The sequence below is a fragment of the Paralichthys olivaceus genome, chromosome 4 (genome assembly GCF_024713975.1).
Source record: "Paralichthys olivaceus isolate ysfri-2021 chromosome 4, ASM2471397v2, whole genome shotgun sequence".
Lineage (NCBI taxonomy): Eukaryota > Metazoa > Chordata > Actinopteri > Pleuronectiformes > Paralichthyidae > Paralichthys > Paralichthys olivaceus.
This window is the reverse complement of record NC_091096.1, coordinates 27,190,984-27,213,827: the sequence shown is the minus strand read 5'-3', so window position 1 is coordinate 27,213,827 and position 22,844 is coordinate 27,190,984. Positions and strand designations below refer to the sequence as shown.

General features: G+C 39.5%; 1 protein-coding gene across 2 annotated transcripts in view; it reads right to left on the bottom strand.

The window, feature by feature from the left end:
- The window catches only part of ptar1 (protein prenyltransferase alpha subunit repeat containing 1), a 46,225-nt gene extending 28,277 nt beyond the window's left edge, over window positions 1-17,948 (bottom strand). For both annotated transcript variants that reach the window (XM_020104009.2, XM_020104010.2), the window contains exons 1-3: window positions 17,765-17,948; window positions 16,371-16,540; window positions 14,475-14,541 (exon numbers count right to left, since the gene is read on the bottom strand). In XM_020104009.2, coding sequence (XP_019959568.1) covers window positions 14,475-14,541; window positions 16,371-16,540; window positions 17,765-17,850 — 323 coding nt within the window. In that variant the 5' untranslated portion in view covers window positions 17,851-17,948. The remainder of the gene's footprint in view (window positions 1-14,474; window positions 14,542-16,370; window positions 16,541-17,764) is intronic.
- Between the last annotated feature and the right edge of the window lie 4,896 nt (window positions 17,949-22,844).

The window sequence follows — 22,844 nt, the reverse complement described above, 5'->3', positions numbered from 1 at the left end:
CAAAATGACGTTCGAATATTCGCTCTAAAAAAACACATAGGTTCGAACCATTCGAATATATGCACATGCGCAATGCGCATTATGTCAATAACAGTAACATGTTATTTCAGTTTTAACATAAAACATACCTACACATTACAAAAAATGTAAATGAACTAACCGTAAAACTTAGACCGTAAAAAAAGACCGCTCTCTCACTTGCCCCCCTCTCTCTCTCTATGCGCGTACTGATTTAAATAAACAATTTGTTAATAACGGTCGGTAATAACGGGTATCTGTGGGTGACGTGAGCTGAAGGTAATGGGAGTGTATGTTGCGAGTTTAGGGGGCACGTCAGCCAGAGCTGTAGTGTGTGTATGTGAGTGAATGAGTGAGTGAGACTGCTGCCCGCTGAACAGAGGGTCACAGGAAGAAGGATCTGAAGTGCCCGCCGAACCGATCCGAAACCAGCCCAAATTTGTATCCACCCGCCTGGCAACCCTGGTTGCGTCTCATTTTCAGCAGTGAGTGACGCTGATGTGTTTTTTTCCACAATCGAATATTAATTTTCACAATCTAATCTCGTTTTTTTTAAAATATTCAAATATATATTCGAATTTAGAATATTTGTTGACAGCCCTAATATGGCATACATACATATGTCTGAGTGCATAATTTCCTTTTTATATAATCTAATCTATTATTGACATATAATATTGTATTCAATGAAACCTATTGAGTTACATACAATTTCAGTATATTCAAATAATATTAGTTCGTTTTGGGGGTTTTTTGGTTCGTAAAAACCCCAAACTGTCAGGTTGTGAAACTGTCCCAACAAACTGTGAATTATGAAAAAACTATTAAAAAAGGTTGTGGCACTGCCCCCTTGCTGGTGACTTGCTGCCACCTGTGTGTCTGTGATTTGTCTCCTTTTGTTTTTAACATTATCAAGTGATAAAGTAGGGCTGGGTGATATGGAAAAAATCTCTATACTGTTTATCACAGTATAAATTAAATCACTACTTCTGTCATTTCTGCTTCAGATGGTAAAAGAGATTAGCAGTATTACCTGTCTTTGTGGGAACAGGCTTTCAACAAAATTGGCAGTGCACGCTACCCTGCTTCTTGGGGTGGGCGATATAGCCTAAAAATTATATCACGATATTTCAAGGAAATTTGTGATTACGATATTTATGAAAATATATATTAAAAAAAAAAATACTGAACAAAGTTTTATCTGTTATTGCAGCTTGCAGGCAGCAGCATTTATTAGTTCAATTAAAATTAAGGGCATTTTCCATCCTTCTTTTCTTTCTTGTGACATTAGAACTAGGTGTCTGGTTGACCTGTTAGCAGCCAAGACTTGTGTGATGACCTCATCTTGGTCTAACAGCTGATGGATCATCTTGTCTTTGTGTGACCAGTTTGAGCTGAATTAGGCCTATTTCCACTTGAGCATCCCAGAGATAGTTAATCCAAAAATGAAAATTCACTCATTATCTATTCACCCCTATGCCGATGAAGGGGTGGGTGAAGAGTTTGAGGCTAAAAAAACACTTCTGGAGTCTCAAGGTTAAACTCTGTTAGAGCATAATCCAATACAATTGGAGTAAATGGTAAGTCCTTCTTCAGATGTCATAAAACAGCAAAACCATAACATGCCTCCTTACTGCTCCTGTGGTGTCATCAAAGTGACCACAAGCCCCGACATTCATATTTGAGTCGAAACAAGTTAATTTAAACCATGTTTTAAGCCTAAATGTCTGCTGATATCTTCCAACGAGGTGCATTTATGGACCGTCGGAAATGCTAATTCCACTAGCTTATCTACTTCTGGTTGACTTTTAGGCTTAAAACACATGGAGGCATGTTATGTTTTTTCTGTTGTTTTATAACGTCTGAAAATATGTCACTAATATGTTCAATTGTACTGGATTCGGCTGCGACATTGTTCACCCCTGAAACTCCAAAAGTGTTTTGTGGACTCAAATACCTGATCCTGAAGCAGCGGTGGTTATAACTATGCAGCTGTGGAAAACTGCTAAAACAATGAACGTAGTGGAAAAAATTAATCGATTATGTTTTGTCACTGTATCAATGCATTTAAGAATCGAGAAGTTTCCACACCTCTAGACAGTAGCCTAAACAGTAGCACGTGTGCTGCTGCCAGCTGCTACTCCTACACTCTGTACTGTGTGCATCAACCGAACCTGATGTGACTGTAACTCTATTCCAGCCACATGAATGGTTCGGTGCTGCGCTTTCTCATTATCATTGGCTGTTTTTGTTGCCCCTCAATACTGTTCTATTCACGTCGAAAAGTTGTTTCACGAAAATCAGTACCTTGCCCAAGGAACCTTCGGCATGCAGATAAGGGAAGACTGGGATCAAACTAGCAACCTTCTGGTTTGAGGACAGACTTTGCATTCCCTAGATGTCCCTGTAAGTGAAATTGAAATAGACGAATGGACCAGAACCACACTTAAAAATGTGGAGGAATAATAAACTATTATTCTGACTGCCTTAAGAAATTTCAACATTTCCAAACCAAGAGTTTTACAGATAACTACAATTGAAAAACATTTTGACAAAGCATAAAGAATGGGATAAAGTATTGGTTGTGCCCACAACAATTGAAGAGTCCTTGATAAAAGTACAAACTGGGAACGGGGATAAGAAAGTTAAAAGTCATTTTTACCAAATATTTTTAGTCATGAATCTTAATAATACACTACAGATAAAAGAACGATAGGAAGCTGAGATGAATACAGATATATCACAGAAAATATGGAATTTTTGGTGTCTTTCGAACACCAGCAATAGTGCCAAAAATGGCCCTATCACCATCAAACAAGAATTGTGGTAAACAATGGCAAAGATATTCATATATTTCGGTCATCTCTTAAATTTAAAACAGTGGTGTTTGAGGCACTCAAAGTAATATTTCAACAGAAGTTGATAAAAGAACCAAAGGGTCTTTTTTTAGTGATCATGTGCAATATGGATAGGGAATGCATTTGTTTATGTGTGTGCTTGTTTTTATGTTGTGTTAGTACCCTAGATTTAGTGTATTGTCTTTTATTCTGTCGTCTATGTATCACTTGAGTAGAAATTTTGATTTTGTTGTATTGGCCTCTGGGCTGTATGTGGCCTGCAATCCAGCTCATGAGGCAGGTCATGAATACAAAGAAAAGAAAAAAAAACATCAACACGTGCCACAAATCTTGATAAAAAAAGTCAGTTTAGAAATGTAAAGACAACACCCTCTGTTGTCTTTAATTTCAGGCCCATTTCTAAACTGACTTTTTTGTCCAAAGTCCTTAAAAAGGTAGTTCTCACCCAGCCGCAAAAATTTCTAATCAACAATAATATATATATGAAAAGTTCCAGTTCCTCGTCATAGCACTGAAACAGCTCTTTTAAGAGTTTTTAACAATAAAAATTTTAACTGCTGATTCAGGAGACTTTGCTGTCCCGGTGCTCTTAAGCCGGAGATATACTTGCTGTTAACTATTCGTACGTGATGGCTGCCTATTACGACACCACTCCGTGATATTAGCACAGAGGCAGCCGCTGAAACCTGTTGAGCCAAAGCAAACTACGCTGGGTAACTTCCTACCATCTACATCACCTCGTGCTCAGCAGATCAGAGTCGTTAGTTCATTGTATTCGTAAAGATTTGCGGTCCTATAGCCACACTATGAGAACACTGGCTTTAGGTGGATGGTGCATACTTTGGAGCCGCGTTACAAGATGCAGCAACCAACCACATGACAAGCACAGCTGTGCCAAGGATGTATGAAGAGGTAAAGGAATCCGTAAAAACATCTCTTGGTTCTGCACAGAGAGTCGCCTTAACGTGTGATGGGTGGACGTCAAGAGCAACCGAGTCCTACGTTAGCATTACGTCTCATCACATCTCTGACGAGATGGTCACGCATGTTTTGCAGACCAGCGCAATGCACAAGAGTCACACCAGCAGCAACATTGCGAATTTACTAAAAAGGGGAGTGGAAGAATGGAGCTTAGAAGATAAGGACATATCGTCACGGACAACGCGTCAAACATGACAACCGCTGCGCAGCTAGCCGGTATGTTGCATTTTAAATGCTTCGCTCACACACTAAATTTGGCTTGCCAGCATGCCTTGAAGTTGCCAGCCATCCAACGTTTGCTGGCAAGAGTGCGACGCATCACCGGCTTTTTCCGACACAGCACCATAGCCAGCCATGTGCTGAAACAAAAGCAAAAACTGCTAAATCTGGAGCAGAACAAACTCAAGACTGATGTTGTCACCAGATGGAACAGCGCACATGACATGCTGCAGTGCTTCCTGGAGCAGCAGCCAGCTGTGACTGCTGCCCTGCTCTCCAGTGAAGGAAGAATGAAAAGGACATCAGTACTCTCAGTGAAGCTGACATTACAGCTGCAGAGGAAGTAGTGACTGCTATGAAGCCCATGAAGATTGCTACTGTTGCCATGGAAGAGGAGAAAACTCCAACACTGTCAGCTGTTGCACCAGTCCTTGCCCATCTGATCCAAGAACTCCATGAGAGCCCAGATGACTGTAACATGACAAAGGAAATAAAATCTGCCATATGCCAGGATCTTAAGAAGAGGTACTTAGATGAACAGAAGGAGACTTTTCAACTGTGTGCAGCTCTGGATCCCCAATTTAAGTCCTTGCCTTTCCTGTCCGAGGATGAGTGCCAGGCCATCTATGAGAGAGTAATTGCTGAGGCTGCACTGTCACTTAATGCATTTGGGCTTATATAATTTACTTTATGTCATGTGATGGTGTTTTTTTTTTAGCAGAGAGGGGCTGGAGAGGACGAGATGGGAGATGGAGAAGAGGAGGAGGGGGATGCAGGGCTGGAGGTGACTGATGAGGAGGACAAAGAGAGCAGCCAAGGTCCTGAGGAAGAGGAGAGCTCTGCAGCACTGCCCATAACTAAGAAGAGATCCAGGGATTCTTGTGGCCTTGCATATCTTCTTGGTGAAACATATGCTTCAGGTGAGTATAGGACATTGAAAGATCCCCTAAAATCAAAAATGTGTTTTTCTTCTTGAACACGTTAAGTTACCCAGATCAAGTGTAATGTTATATATTACTGGATGCTCAAAATTTCATATTGAGATATTTGTCCAATTATCATGTTTAACAATCATAAATCATGTTCTGAGTAGTGTGGATTTTTTAATGAGCAGAATAAAGCTTTACTTTTAGCAATTCTGAAAAGTCCAGTGCCAAACTCTGCATAACCATTATTCTGCACACTGAAGCTGAAACATTCACCTGTAATGGAACAGACACTTTTGTTGTTCTTATAATAGTTTGGAAGGTAGTTTTTTCCCTTTGCCCCTGCTAATTTTTTGACACTTTTCAGGTGCTCCAAAGAAGTTGAAGACGACAAAGAACCAGGCAGAGGAGGAGATGGGAAGATTCAAGGAGGTGGCTCTGATGGCAACAACAAAGGGTTCCAATCAAGTGAACTGGTGGAAGGAACATGAGTGCGAGTATCTGGCAAGGAGGTATTTGTGCATCCCCGGGACGAGTGTCTCCGCTGAGAGAGTGTTCTCTATCGCAGGGAACGTTATCACTGCACAGAGGACTGCACTCACCCCAGAGAATGTTGATCAGATCCTCTTTCTTCACACAAATTTGAAAACAAAGAAGTCAAGAACATGTAGTAGGCCTATTCAGTTTATGTATACCAATCATACTGTTTCAGTTGCTACTAATTTTGTTTACAAGAATACTTTTTGCACTTTATTTACCTCATTCTTTTCACATCAGTATGTTCAGTGACATGTAGCACTTATGCAATATGTTTGCATAGGCATTTATTTACATGATCTATAAAGCTCAGACATGGACAAGAGAAACATGTACATTTAAAACATGTACTACTCACTGCAGTCAGTAACTCAAGTTACCTCTTTCCTCATGTTTTTGATAAGTGAGAGTTGCACTGCAGGTTAAGATGCTTCAGGTTTGTGTAACAATGCACTTTATTTTTGATATTTTTTCTGTGTTCAGTGACACATTTGTTTGTACATTTCAGAGTCACAATGCACTTTTGTAGTGCATTTTGTTACAAATGTGCATATGCAACGGTTGTGTGAAAACAAATACTTTTGACTCAGTTTGTCCTCTGATCAGTATTGTCAGATGTAGATGTACAGCAACTTGTGTTTTTGATGAAGTTAACAATGTAAAATATCGTGATGTATCGCAATATTACGATATCGTGATATATCGTGATGATATCGTGTTATATCGTGTTATATCGTGATACTATCGTGACACAAGTATCGTGATGCATATCGTATCTAGTTGTATCCTCCGGTAACATGCGTGGTACATAGCAAGAATATGAACAGCTACATTCACGACACAGCTGGTTGTCTACAGAAACGCCTGTTCAAACGTTAAACAAGGTTACAAAATGCTTCACATAAATGGGAGGTTTCAGAAACCAGGAACATCATAATTGAACTCTTTAAAGGTCCAGTGTGTAACATTTAGGTGAAAGGGAACTATTGGCAGAAATTTAATGTAGATAATTCTCATGATGTTTTCACTGGAAATTCTAAACCTAAATTGTATGAATTGTAGTTTAATTTACCCCAAAAAAGGCCCTTTATATTTAAAGTGGTGGTGGTTTGATCTCTCTTTCCATGGCAAAAACTAATCAATTACTGTACTTGCTTTACATTTGATCCATACGGTATTGAAATCTTTTTTTTTCTTAAAATAGCTCACATTTACCATCAAGTCATCTTGTTCACTGACATTTGCCATCATTTCAGACTATACTGTTCTTTTGTTTGTTCATTGTGTTCCTGTCTTTGCCATTCACCTGACCCTTCACCTGACCTTTCACCCGCCTGCAGACATGATCCTCATTTACAGTCAGGTCCATAAGTATTGGGACATCGACACAATTTTAATCTTTTTGGCTCTATACACCACCACAATGGATTTGAAATGAAATAAACAAGATGAGATGCAAAAGTATTGGGACAATTTGCTGCACAGCTCTTCCATGGCTAGGTGTGTTATTCCCTCATTATCCCATTTACAAGGAGCAGATAAAAGGTCTAGAGTTCATTTCAAGTGTGCTATTTACATTTGGAATCTGTTGCTGTCAACTCTCAATATGAGATCCAAAGAGCTGTCACTATCAGTGAAGCAAGCCATCATTAGGCTAAAAAATCAAAACAAACACATTAGAGAGATAGCAAAAACATTAGGTGTGGCCAAATCAACTGTTTGGAACATTCTTAAAAAGAAAGAACACACCGGTGAGCTCAGCAACACCAAAAGACCCCGAAGACCACGGAAATCAACTGTGGTGGATGACCAAAGAATTCTTTCCCTGGTGAAGAAAAACCCCTTAACAACGGTTGACCAGATCAAGAACACTCTCCAGGAGGTAGGTGTATGTGTGTCAAAGTCAACAATCAAGAGAAGACTTCACCAGAGTGAAGACAGAGGGTTCACCACAATATGTAACCCATTCAGGAAGGCTAGATTAGAGTTTGCCAAACAACATCTAAAAAAACCTTTACAGTTCTGGAACAACATCCTATGGACAGATGAGACAAAGATCAACTTGTACCAGAGTAGAGAAGAGTATGGAGAAGGAAAGGAACTGCTCATGATCCAAAACTACCACCTCATCAGTGAAGCATGGTGGTGGTAGTGTCATGGCGTGGGCATGTATGGCTGCCCTTGTATTTATTGATGATGTGACTGCTGACAAAATCAGCAGGATGACTTCTGAAGTGTTTCGGGAAATATTATCTGCTCATATTTAGCCAAATGCTTCAGAACTCATTGGATGGCGCTTCACAGTACGGATGGACAATGACCCGAAGCATACTGCGAAAGCAACCAAAGAGCTTTTTAGGGCAAAAAGAAGTGGAATGTCATGCAATGGCCAAGTCAATCACCTGACCTGAATCCGATTGAGCATGCATTCACTTGCTGAAGACAAGACTGAAGGGAAAATGCCCCAAGAACCAGCAGGAACTGAAGACAGTTGCAGTAGAGGCCTGGCAGAGCATCACCAGGGATGAAACCCAACGTTTGGTGATGTCTATGTGTTCCAGGCTGTAATTGACTGCAAAGGATTTGCAACAAAGTATTAAAAAGTTAAAGTTTGATTTATGATTGTTGATTTGTCCCATTACTTTTGGTCCCTTAAAAAGTGGGAGGCACATATACAAACTGTTGTAATTCCTACATCGTTCACCTGATTTGTATGTAAATACCCTCAAATTAAAGCTGAAAGTCTGCAGTTAAAGCTCATTTCAAATCCATTGTGGTGGTGTATAGAGCCAAAAAGATTAGAATTGTGTCGATGTCCCAATATTTATGGTCTGACTGTATATGCTGTAGACCTGCACAGTAGCCCTTCTGTTTTGACACAATGTGAATACAAATACAATTTAAAACTATGCTATGTTCTTTAGCTTTTCCCTGCCAAACTTACACCTTTATCTGTAAGAGCTGGTCAAATCAAATTTTATTTGTATAGCCCAAATTCACAAAACACATTTTTTCTCAGAGGGCTTTACAATCTGTACAGGGAGTGACAGCCTCTGTCCTTAGACCCTCGGTTCGAATGAGGAAAAACTTGCCCACAAAAAAACCTTTTAACAGGGAAAAGAAGGTGCAAGAAACCTCAGGGAGAGCCACAGAGGATGGATCCTTCACCCAGGACGGACAGACGTGCAATGGATGTCATGTGTAGGGATCGACCGATTATCGGCGCAGATCTTCAGCATTTTGACGCATATCAGCATCAGCCTTTTTTTTTTTAATCTGACGGCTGATAAGAGATCAATTTCAAACCGGGTTACTTTGGCTCTGATGCAGCCCCGCCTCTCTGTCTGTAGTCTCTACTCTGTCTCCAGCATTGTCCCACCCACAGCACCATCTGATTGATTACACACAGAGCCAGGATACAGCCAATCAGCAGTGAGAGCTGTGCATGCACACTGCTCACACACACGGCAGAGAGGAGAAACAGTTTTGACGAGAGCAGAAGCTACGGAGAGCAGATATATATCTCCCAAATTGTTATAAACATCCAGCCCTCTACAACTCACAACTACTAGTAATGTTACTGTGAGCCCAATAACGTTATATAAACATGAGCCGCAGCTCTGCTCGCTCGCAGTCCCTCCAGACGGGCTGCTGAACATATCCATATGGAAACAGTCCGTGATAGTAGACGTACAGTTGTGTTCAAAATAATAGCAGTCCAACATCACTAACCAGATCAATCACTGTTTTTGGTAGAAATTATATTTCTACTTGGCAAATAATTTACTAGTAGGTGTAGTAGGGTTATAAAAAAACCAACAGACCCAACAGTCATGACATGCATGCTGCTGATTCTGTGTAAATGAATCATTAATTAAAAGCTGCTTGTTCAAAATAATAGCAGTGTGGAGTTCAACTAGTGAGGTAATTCATCCTGTGAAAAAACAGGCGTCAAACAGGTAGCAAATGTTGTACATGCTAGGTATGGAGCATTTCTTTCTGAAAATTTGATTAAAATGGGTCGTTCCAGACATTGTTCAGAAGAACAGTGTACTTTGATTAAAAAGTATGAAAAAGTGCAGAAAATGATAGGCTGCTCAGCTGAAATGATCTCAAATGCTTTAAATTGGTAAACAAAACCAGAAAGACGTGGCAGAAAATGGAAAACTACCATTCGAATGGATCGAAGAATAGCCAAAATGGCGAAGACTCAGCCAATGATCGGCTCCAGGATGATCAGAGAAGGTCTAAAGTTACCTGTGAGTACTGTAACAATAAGATGCCTATGTGAAGTCAAGCTATCAGCAAGACGCCCCCGCAAAGTCACATTGTTGAAAAAACTACATGTGCTGAAGAGGTTACAATTTTTCAAAGAACACAGTGACTGGCCTAAAGGGAAATGGCGCAACATTTTGTGGACTGATGAAATCAAAATTGTTCTTTTTGGGTCTAGGGGCCACAGACAGATTGTCAGATGACCCCCAAACACTGAATTCAAGCCACAGTACACTGTGAAGACAGTGAATCATGGTGGCGCAAGCATCATGATATGGAGATGTTTCTCATACTATGGTGTCGGCCTATTTATCACATACCAAGGATCATGGATCAGTTTGAATAGATCAAAATATTTGAGAGGTCATGTTGCCTTAAGCCGCAGAGGAGATGCCCTTGAAATGGGTGTTTCAACAAGGGTTAGACCCCAAACACTCCAGTAAGTGAGCAGCATCTTGGTTCCAGACCAACAAGATTAACGTTATGGAGTGGCCAGCCCAATCCACAGACCTTAATCCAATAGAAAACTTGTGGGCTGACATCAAAAATGTTGTTTATGAGGCTAAACCAAGAAATGCAGAGGAATTGTGGAATGTAGTCAATCGTCCTGGGCTACAATACCTGTTCACAGGTGCCAGAAGTTGGTCGACTCCATGCAACACAGTTCTCAGAAACAGTGGTTATACAAATAAATATTAGTTCAGTTATTCACAGGGAAGCTAAATCTTCAAGCATTTTTCAGTTTATACAGTAAATGTTTGAGTTTGTAAAGAAAAATACAGACACTGCTATTTTTTTGAACAAGCTAATATTCCTTTTTCTTTCATTTCTGTAAAGTAATAACACATTTTAAACATTTTTCTTCATGTTTTGATTTGGAATAGAATGTGCAGTGTTCCCAATGTATTTGCATGTATGGAAATAAAAGCTATTATAAGGATTTTGAGCTTTACTCACTTTTTTAAACACACTGCTATTATTTTGTACACATCTGTATGTGTGTGGGTTAGACATCCAGTCCGGTAATAACGGGTCTCTGTGGCTGACGTAAGCTGAAGGTAGCGGGAGTGTATGTTGCGAGTTTAGGGGGCACGTCAGCCAGAGCTGTAGTGTGTGTGTATGTGAGTGAGTGAGTGAGTGAGTGAGTGAGACTGCTGCCTGCTGAACAGCGGGTTGCAGGGAGAAGGATCTGAAGTGCCTGTGTTTCGGCTACAAAACCCCTCCGAACCGATCCGAAACCAGCCCTAATTTGTATCCACCCACCTGGCAACCGTGGTCGCGTCTCACTTTCAGCAGTGAGCTCCTATGGCCTGTCTCGTCATGCAGTGCGCCCACCCGCAAAGCAGCCGCTTTTCCACAGTCGAATATTAATTTTCTCAATCGAATCTCCGTTTCATTTTAATATTCGAATATATATTCGAATTTAGAATATTCGTTGACAGCCCTAGTGTGAGTGAGTGAGCGAGTGAGTGAGAGAGAGAGAGAGTTGCTGCTGAGCCTTGGAGCTCCCTGCACTTTTTGTTTTTCTTTGAACTGTAAACTTTATTTACAGTTGAAAACTTCAGGGAGCTATTTATTTGTTTAAGTTTTCATTTCACTTTATTAGACATGCTGCTGAGCCTTCGAACTCCCTGCATTTTTTGTTAGACAATAGACATCTTTGTTTTAAAATTCTATGACAAAAAACCTTTAACATGTTCTGTTATCTGAAAATCTGTTTAATGCTTAAAGGCATTTAAACAAATTTAAGTGTTGCAGTTTGTATTATTCAAAATTTTGACGCCAATATTTTCACTTTTGCTGCAAATGAATATCGGCTCCAAATATCGGTTATCGGCCTCCTTGACTACTAATAATCGGTATCGGCCCTGAAAAAAACATATCCGTCTATCACTAGTAACGTGTACAGAACAACGCATCAGAAACATATTGGACAATTACAATGAAAGACAATGATTACAGTAGCAGTGGTTAGCAGTGGTGGTAATATATAACAATGCTACAATAATAAACAAGTTAATATTAATGTCATAGAATTATGACTAATTGTAATAACAAGAGTGGATGTCAGGCAGGGCCATGGCAGTAGTAGCTGGTGGTGTTGAGTGGCTTGTATAAGCATTGTATACCGCCGTTTCCCAAAACTTCCATCAATGGCGGTAACAGAGATGCATGTGCACACACAAAAGTCACTCTTGCATACAATAAACAGACTAAAGAGTAAAAGATGAGTTACTACGTGTGAGAAAGAACTTGCGAGAACTCGATCTCATCTCGTGCACCTTGGGTGAAAGCTTGTGCGGAGTGTGTGCGATTATTTACCTAATTTCAAAAAGGTATCGCAAAATAAATGAATAAAATATTATTGTTCGTTCCAGCCCTTAACACCTTTTTACAATTGTAAAAACAAACAACAGACAATTGTTTTCTCAGCAGTGCAAGACATTTTCCCTTAGAGTTTCCCTGACAACTGCTGAAACCGAAGCTGCAAATAAGAACTTCAGCTCCAAGCCAATAAACACGATTAAATATTAAAAACAACTCATCACATTTTAATCATGTGTAGTTGTGGGCATGGAGGTGGCTCAGAGAGCACCTGCAACAGAGGATAAATGAATGCAGCTGAGGGCTGATAGCTGATTGATCCTCTGTTTCAAAAGGCAGCAGCGGTGCCAGAGGAGAAAAGCAGGAGAAGAGACACACACAGAGGACTGGAGAGCACACAGACAGAGCTGAGCCAAGTAGAGAAACCTGAAAAGGTTATGTGTTGGACACTTTAAGTTGAGTGTTGAGTTTATGTTTGCCATTCTGCAAATAAAGATGCTGGAAAGCGAATCGTTTGGATCTGGCTGTGTTTGCAAGACCCCGGTGACATCTACATGTACAACAGCAGTATAATCTAGTGTTGTCACCGGTACCAACATGTATTTCGGTACTTTTCTGTACTTTTCCAAATAAAAAGAGAACACAAAAAATGTCATTATTGACTTTATTTTAATAGAAAATCTTAGGACTATAACATTATGCATCAGTAATTAAAATAAAATACCACAAAGACAGGCTTAAATTTTTTCCAGCTCTACTTTTGTGGAGAGTGAAGGGGGGCTGGCGTCACTTGCTTTTAGCACTGAACGTGGCTTTTTTTCATGGGTATATAAGTTATTACCTGTCGTTCTCTGAACTCCTTGTACAGGTCTGGGTGCTTTTCCTTCAAGTGGTTTGTCAAGTTGGAAGTGTTTCCACCCTTGGCCACACATCGGTGTTAATGGCTTCACCGTGCTCATTTGTTTTCAAGTCGAAATTCCATGTAGCACTTCGCGCACCTGGTTTATCTACAAGTTGCGGCGTGGTGATGGTTGCGACAGCTGCCATTCTCTCTCTGCTCCTATCTCTCTCTCTTTCTCTCCTTTATCTCTCTCTCTGTTGCCAGACTCCTGCTTCGTTAACAGCAACGCGCTGCTTGCTCGCTCGCCCCGCCCGCCCGCCCGCTCAAATTACAACGCGGTGACGTCATGGCGACGTTGAAAAAAGAAAAGAAAAAAGTACCGGTCTGATCCAAGCGCTGTATAGTACCATTTTAAATGCATCAGTACCCGGTACCAATTTAGTACCGGTATACCGAACAACCCTAGTATAATCTTAACATAACAGGTTTTGTTATAAATATATTAAAGTTACATTCGCTGGGACCACTGCTACTATCACCAAGCAACAAGATCACAGCGCTAGCTGATTAGCAACACACAGAAGTATTTAGCTTAGCTTCTTAGCATGACTCCTTAGCCTGAGCCAAGCAGCCAGGGTCAGGCTAGGTGAGTTTGTCAGTCTTAATTCGGTCCACCTCAACTCTAGTCACGATCCATCTCTTTGCCCATTTTTAACTGGGAGTTAGGATGGGTCAAGCACTGGCAAGACGGTGATGGATAATGTCACAGACGCTACGTCCATCTTTATGTAAAAACTCCACTGTATCCACTAAAATCCCTAACAAATGTGTTTAATCACACTATTCTCAAATTTTCCTGTCTATTTAACTGTCCCAGCTCAGTAGCACCACCGCGTCTATGGGCAATGACAAACAAATTGATCAGCATCTCTGGACTGGAGGCACTCAAGGTTTTTTATCTTTGCCTTGAAATGCTCCACACCCATGATCTTCCCTACATTGCTTCTGCCACAAACAATAATGAGGATTTCCAGCTGATTATTCCCTCAAGGGCTGATGGTAAAATGGAGCAAAATGCACTGTGTGTGAATGGGTGAATGGCAATAAACTGTTCTGGCAAACTGTACTGTTAAGTGCTCATCTAGACTAAAAAAGTGCTACATAAATACAGACCATTTATCATCCTCTACTGGTAGAAAGACACCTGCGATATTGCCATTAAAAGCATACAGTTTTCAGCAGATAGACACACCAAACCACGCTGTGTATCCCACGCTGTGTGCAGATAGCATACGTGTGCAGATAGCATACTGTGTGGATTTTCACAGGCCATTCAGACTGTAGCCCTTCACCACAGCATGGCCACTGTGGTATGTTGGGCTGAGAACAGTATGAGTATTTTGTCTGTTTTTGTTCCATTGTTCACTTTCGAGGGTAGTTAATAAAGAACGGATATTTTTGTAGTTGTGTTGTAGCTGGCTAGTGTATCTGTACCTGACATTCCATGCAGTGGTGAAATCCGGGTTAAGCAGCAACAATGTGCAGGTGATATCCACTAAAGCTAAGGGGCACACAAACATGAACAGTTAGATTCTCTCATCTTCAACATTGAGGTGGGGGATCTCTCAATAAGAAACAGTTTACGCATTTTATTTTAAAAAAAAAACTAAATGAATACAAAACAAAACTAGGTTTTATCTTGGCAGGTAAAAGACTTCCTGAGAGCCTCAGACTGTAATTAAAATACAAATTACGCTTGAAAGAAACCGTGTACAGTTGGGAACTGTGATTAAAAAACTTTTTTAAAAATTCATTGTAAAAGCTATTGTATGTAACAACCTTATTCGACTTATAAAACACACCATCAACTTTCTACAAAAAATTAAAGATGAGATGGAGGAACATGCAAGCAGGTTTGTAGCTGCCACATCCTATCCCTGCTTCAATGTAGCCTCAGGGCTCCAGAATGCGACCATTTTATACAAAAAATCGGAAAAGCGCGACAAAATGTTTTTCCTTGGCTACTCCTAACATTTTGCTGGTCTGTCTCTGTATTTTAGCAAGTCGTGTCGCTTCCTCATCTCCTCTGCCACACACTCACTCACTCACTCACACTCACTCACTCACTCACTCACACACTCACACTCACACACTCTCTTACACACTCTCACACACTCTCTCTCACACACACACACACACACACACACACACACACACACACACACACACACACACACACACACACACACACACACACACACACACACACACACACACACACACACAGTGAAGCAGAGAGGAGAGAGAGGAGGTGAACAAGGTGGTAAATGTCAAACAGCGTGAATACAGGGTTTCTGTGATGGACTGCTAAACGATTAGCACCACTGCTTCAGGGTCACAGCAGAAGCACCGGTGGTTTGTACCGTGTCAGAGTGTCCTGTCTGGGTGTCCTCATTCCACACTCCTGCTGACCTGCACTCACTTCACACAAGAACAAAAAACACCAACACTTATCAAAAGTTATTAGGATCTGAAGAGTACTGAAGTTTACTATTTGTGTTTGTTTGATTCGCTCCAGAGTTAATGATACACGTAGTTTAACACGCATGCGAGCACACACACGAGATCCAAGAGGAAATGCTGGAATACTAACTTAGTATTGTATTCCATACAATTCTAAATCCTCATCTAACCTCTGTTTACTGAGCTGTTAACATACTTCCTGTGCCAAATGTTATTAATATTTATTCAAGAGCAATTTCTGTTAATAGAGCCAGGGAGTCTATTTTATTTATTGTTTGGTTTTGTGTGGTTTATTTTTTATTTATTTTGGATATTTTGAATTTTCATTCAAATGTTATTATGACAAGCTTACCTTAATATATTTTTAATAATGCACCAAGTTAGAGGTTTTCTTGCACAGTTTACAGCTTTAGTTCTCTGAGAATTTCTTTCATATGGTGTCAAAATTGGTATAACATACAATGAAATCCTTAACTGAATCATGCTTGAATTGAATCAGAAATCAAATCTAAACCTTGTAAATCAGAATCAAAAGGACTTGAGAAATCAGTGGCAATACCCAGCCTTCACGAAATTACCAATATGTATGAGAACTGTCAATAAATCGTATAATAAGGGTATTACTGCAGTGTCAAAAGGCACAGTGAAAATTTTTGAGTGCACCTAAATGAAAAAGTTAGGTGCACCAGTGCAGTCAATGTAAAAAAGGTTAGTCTGGAGCCCTGTAGCTTACATTAAAGAAGAAAATAAAAACCAGTCTCAGTACACTTTGTACAGTATTAGACAAAGACATACATTTCACTACAAATACACCATCTCTGAATAAAACAACACAAATCAAATTGGCTGAGGTAGATTTTGAATTACCTCCCCTGTCCAGCCAGTGTTTGCGCTGACGGTAGAGCAGCAGCTTGTTGTGGACATAGGGCAGTAGAAACTTAATACACCAGCTCTCAACACCCAGCTTGTTCTCCACCAACACAATGGGACTGCGGTTGTAGCGGGCCTCTGGACATGGGATCACACCAATCTCATCACTGAGGGAGAGGACACAGAGAAAAAGGAGTGAGGACAGTTTTTGCCTGTTGTGGATAAATCGCTCTGACTATTCATCATGTGGTTCCTTATTGGTATAAGGTCCCATTCTCAGTAACAGTTTGACAATTTATTTGATCAGAAGCTGAGACACAACCACTCAGTCCAGCTTGGTCTTATTGAATGCTTTTCTGTGTTCAATTATTTTGTGATAGACTATGAAATATCATTCTGAAGGTCCTTTCACAATGTGCAATTAAAAGTTTCATGTCATGATGTTATACTGTGAAAGGTGGGTCTGATCAATTCTTGGTCCAAAATGAATGTGTTAGAACGAATGATATTAATTTGAAGCCATATCAAGAGGTTGTGACAGATGTATGGTGAATAATTACATAATTACATGATGTAAAAAAATAAGCACACTGAAACATGCAATTTGCATATGTCTACAGCAAAGGTGGAGCATTAACAGCTTTGATCATAGCACTGAGGGCTTTCTTTCTCAACTGAAAAACACAGTGCTTGTCAAGATGTAAACCTCTATATAAACTGGAAACTTAGTTTCATCGGATGGTGTTATATGTCCACCTGCCTTTGTTGAATTGGTCGGTTTGAAGACATGGGTCCATATAAGTTGCATTTCAAGGCATTGCCACTCTTGTTAGAATGTTTCTAGCCATGAGCTCAGTAGTTCATCCCTCACAAATGATATGTCTGCTTCATCTTATGTTTGTATTTAATCAGACGAAACGCTGATAAGTCCTTTACTAATCCTGACGTCGGTGTACTTGTAAGAAAGAGGACGCCTTACAACAGCAGATACTAAGTTTTCAAATAAAGACATACAAAGCTAAATAATTACTATATTACTGAATCTCTCCGTTAATTGCAGTGATAGGCCCTTACGGGAAGCGACACAGTTTTGACAGCCACCTTACCTTGGAAAGAGGTTACAAAGCTCACTACAAAAAGAACGCTACGGATGCTGTTACATATCATGCAGTTTAATATGGGGTGTTTCGACGAAACTCTCCAAGCCATTAATTAGAATAAACAAACAGCTCAAATAGCTGACTAAACTGTGAACTTTCCCTTGGCCGGTCGGATTCCAGGTAATAGTCCATGCCCAAAGCTGAATAGCTGGATCGTGCTGTTGTTTGCCTTACGGTCCACGGGAGGTGACAGCCAGACCGTCTGCTTCCTTCACAGTCAACTATACTTACATGTTGGGATTTCTCTTGAAGGCAGTGGTGATGTCTTTGACAACTCTCTGCACCAAGACGTGCACCTCTTCCTCCGACTCCGCCATTTTATCTGTGACGTCAAACGGACCAAGTTGTTGTTGTTGTTCTTCTTCTTCGTCTTCTTCTTCTTCTTCTTCTTCTTCTTCTTCTTCTTCTTCTTCCTCTTCTTCTTCTTCTTTTTGTTGTTTATTGGCGGGTGGCACCTAACGTTAAAGGTGCATTACCGCCACCTACAATGCTGGAGTGTGGATCAGAGTGTTTGGTCTGCGAAAATACACTAATAAAAAAAAACAAAAAAAACAACCATAATTTCTGTGGGTTTAACTCTTCCACCCCACATTTCCTCAGCTCCCTCTTTAGTTTTTCTCTCTCTGTGTTATATATCTGGCAGTGACAGATGTCATGGTCCACAGTTTCTTACCCTAAACCATGTTCACACTGTCCTGATGGGTGCTTCCCAATTAAATGCATTGTTTTGTTTAGTCCTATTCTTAGACTTGATATACAGTAACTGTTTGTTCTCTAGTGTTTTTCCCTGTTGTTTTCATTCCTCCCACGTTTTGCTTTATTTGATACAGATGACGTCCTTTTTCTCCCTCATCCCATTGTTTCTGCCAGTCTTTCATGATGCTACTCCCAATTATTGTTTTGGCTTCGGCCTTACTGAATGTTACCTCCATATTTATTTCCTGTTTTAATGCTTGCTTAGCGATTGAGTCTGCCATTTCATTTCCCCCAATGCCCCTATGAGCTGGGATCCACATAAATCTGACTTCAGTTTGTGAATGATGAAATCTATATTGTGTTTCATATATTTCATAAAGAATATCTGCTCTGCATTGGGATGACATTGATTGTAGTGATACTAATAATTATAGTGAATCTGAACATACTATAACCTTTTTTAACTTGTTTTGCTCTGCCACTGTATTGCCATTGTTATTGCCAACATCTCTACTGTATATACTGCCAGGTGATCTGGTGTTCTTTGTTTTATATTTATGTTTATGTCTGGGATAACAAAAGTAAATCCAGTTTTCCATTTTTGGCTCCTATAACACATCCTTTGTCTCTCTTCATCTTTTCTTGGATATAACATTCTAATGATACAGGGGGAAATACCCCCCTTGTTTCACAGGATAAGGAGCTGTATACTGCACTGTATATTTTATCATGTATCATTTTGCCATTTTATTTACTGTCCATACATAACATTCTGTCTTATCGTTTTCACTTTCTCAGCATGGTCTAAGGGCCCTCACAGTTGGATGTTCTTCTTCTAAAAATAAGCTCTTAATTTGTACCTAAGGTTCAGTGGCATTTCTCCCATATCCATTTGGACAGCTATATTGGGGGAGGTCTTAATAGCCCCACACCATAGTTGCAGTGCCTGATTTTGTATTCTTTCTATTATATTTATCAAAGTTTTTGCTGCTGCCCTGTAAACCATACTTCCTGATCTAAATATATTCTAAATAGCTCTTCAACTGGCTCTTCATTCAGACCCTCTGAGCCATCTCATTTCACATTCTCCATCTTACTTAGGACAATGCACATTTGTCAACATATCAGCAAAAAGCATCAATATAAATATACTCGAGTTAGCACAGTTGCTAAATTTCATCCACATGCTAATGCAGGTATCATAAAAAAATTTATTAAAAAAGATACAGACAATACACCATAACAAATGAATAAATAAGTCCCGATTCGCGTCAAAGTTAAAAGTCCATACACAAAATAGAAAAGACGAAGAGGTTACCCATGAGAGCAGGTCTGGGTTGTTTTCAACCACTGTTTAAGGGTCTTTTTAAAGGTGGTGTTATTGTCACAATTTCTAACATGAGCTGGCAGTGTGTTCAAAGACTGTGTTCCTCTGATGGAAACCACCATTTGGCCAAATTTAGTCCTGCGCAGTTGTACATCACAGTCTCCTGTAGTCAGTGCTCTGGTGTTTACTCTGGAGGATTTTGTTTTTATGAAGTCCTGCAATGGTGGAGGGGCTAATCCTTTCAAAACCTTAAAGATGAGACAGACATCCAAAAACAACTGATAGCTAACAAAGTCCAAGATCTTGTACTTATTAATAATTTAACAATAATGGTAATGTATAGGTTTTTTGTCAAGAGTTTTAAGCGTTCTCTAATTACTATTTCCATCGTTACAACGGCGTTGCTGTTACTGACAATTAAATGGGGCGCGTTATAAACTAAAGCTGTCTGTTGTCATCCGACTTGGCTCTCAGCCACAGGAGCCGCAAAGCCGTATTTTTTCTTTGGTGAGGAGAGGAGGGAGGGGCGAGACAATCGCATAAGTGATGATGACTGGCTAAGGTGGAGTAAGCATCCTATTGTCTACCTTATACCTGGTTGTTGTTCCCATCTTAACCTGGATATTATCTATCCAACAAAAGTTTTTTATCCAATTAAAAGTTATCCCTGTTATTCCCACTGTGTCAAGTTTAGTCATTAAGCCTTCTCTCCAAACCATGTCATAAGTCTTCTCTACATCAAAGAACAGTGCCATTAAAAATTCTTTATTAACTTGAGCTTTCCTACTTTCTGCCTCTAAACAGATTATTGGATCCATTGTTGCCCTCCCTTTCCTAAAACCACTCTGATAAGGAGATAACAAACCCCTACTCTCTATATGGCATGAAAAAACTACTGTGTCATTTATTTGAAGTGAATCTTTTGATTGGTCTAATTGAAAATCATGGCTTCCATTTTAAACTTGTTTCTTTCAGTTTGCCTAAAAGCAAACAATACTTCCCTTGGATCAAATAGTATTTTCACTTAAAATTATTTTCTTGCTCTGCAAGTTTTGCTGCCGCCATTACCCCATGCTGGGGCAGTGAAGATGTCCATTGTGCAACTTTTTAAAATACGAGAAGAACTAATATGAACATAACTGATATCCCAAAAAATTAGGATTTAAATAAAATAAAGAAATTAGGGTAACTTAAATGCATCAATTTGAAAGCTTAATATCAACACCACCTTTGAGTTAATATTAAAAACATGGCGGCCTCCGTAGAGAGGGTCCCCTCGATGTAAATATAAAGTATTTAAATATAAAGGGCCTTTCCTGTAAAGAAAACTTCAATTCATACAATTTAGATGAAACAAACTAGTGACAACATCATGAGGATTATTCTGCATTAAATTTCTGCCAATAGATCCCTTTCATCTAAATCTTACACACTGGACCTTTAATACATGTCAATAACTATATTTCTTTTTTCTCTCACAGTCCCTCTCTCTTTTTCTCTCATTGCAGGTATCTCTGACTCCAGAACTGCAGGAGAACAACTACTATTATTGTAATTATTAACAACAATACTTATTAGTAATTTATTATTATATACATTGTTACTGCTGTCATTAATAATCAATAACTTCTTTACAATGTTATTGTTTTTTATTTTAACTGGTCAGATCTGATACCTGAGGGTGAACAAGTGTTCCTGGTCTCTCTCACCTCTCTCTCTCCCCATCCTCACCCTCTGCACTATCACTCTCTCTTCTCTCCCCTCTTTTCCACCCATGTCTCCTCTCCTCCCCATTTTTCTTTGCTCACCCCAACTGGTCGAGGCAGATGACCGCCCACACTGAGTCTGGTTCTAGAGGTTTTTCCCTGTTAATGAGGGAGTTTTTTCTCTCCACAGTGGCCAAAGTGCTGCTCATTGTGGGAACTGTTGGGTTTTTCTATATTAACTAAGAATTTAAGGTCTCTACCTTCTATGTAAACTGCTTAAAATATATATATATATATATATATATATATATATATATATATATATATATATATATATATTATGATGTGGTACTACACAAATTAAATTGAATTGAATCGAATTCAGTTTTATTAAGCCTGTTAAGTATTCACTCCTAAATAACATTGTGTCCTTACGTCTTCCCACCAGTGAAATACCCAAAGAGTTGAAGTTGGTTTCTCTCTGTCTGGAGCATCTGAATTAGATATGAAAGTCCCTGAGCGTAGACACTGCAATGTACTGTTGGTTGGCCTTTTGTCTATAACCTGACCTTAGGTACTGCAAAGAGAGAAGCGAGTATCTGTGGAATTAGACAAGCACTATTCTCCTCAATAGATATAGTGTAATATACAATAATATATAGTGGCATATACAGTAATGTGTGCGGATGGTCAAAAATCCCTCAACAGTATCATAAAAGTACATCGCTTACTTATGTACAGCAGTATAACTGATGAAAATGTTAAACTGAAACTCTCTCAGACACTTCAGACTGATTTAATATATTATTTGGCTCTCCTAAAACTTTTAATAAACTAGCAAAGAATCACTGCAGGCTCAAGACAGAAAGTAGTCAAAATAATCTATACTTAAATTAACCCCATTAAAAAAGGTCCTCACTCCAGTGGTGTTATATAATACTTAAATAAAAATGTCCTTTGTTTTTGTAAAGAAACTGAGGTGAAAACTGGAATCAGGATGCCACCTAGTGCTGAAATGTTGCAATCATTTGTTTCTAAGTATAGCAGAAAGGGTGGTCCTCATTCCCACCACTGTGTGTGTGTGCGTGTGTCTGTGTTTGTGTGTGCGGGTGCGCGTGTGTGTGTGCGTCTGTATGAAACCCTGTGGGCAGTCCCAAACACTTAGGATGCTCTAGTAGTAGAATCCAAACAGACACTGGAGAGCACTGTTCTACAGCAAACAGTGTCAGCCCAACACTGTGCATATCTGCTCTTGCTGCTTAGAACACATTTCCTGATTAAAATCAACTGTGTATCATTTAAATAGAAACATGTGTGAAGTGTTTAAAAAGTACTGCACTGTACCAGTTCAATATTAAAGAAGATTTGTTTTAATAGAACTTTACTTTGTATATATATAAAAAAAGTATGACTTTATGCATCTAATTATAAAATCAGGAGTAATTATTAGTCTGCAATACTATAAACTAAGGACACTTAGCTGACTATACAATGACAATATTCAATCACTGAATGAACCTGAGACATTCAGGAACCCCTCAGCATACAGCAAACTGGCAGACGAGTCATTTAGGTAATTACT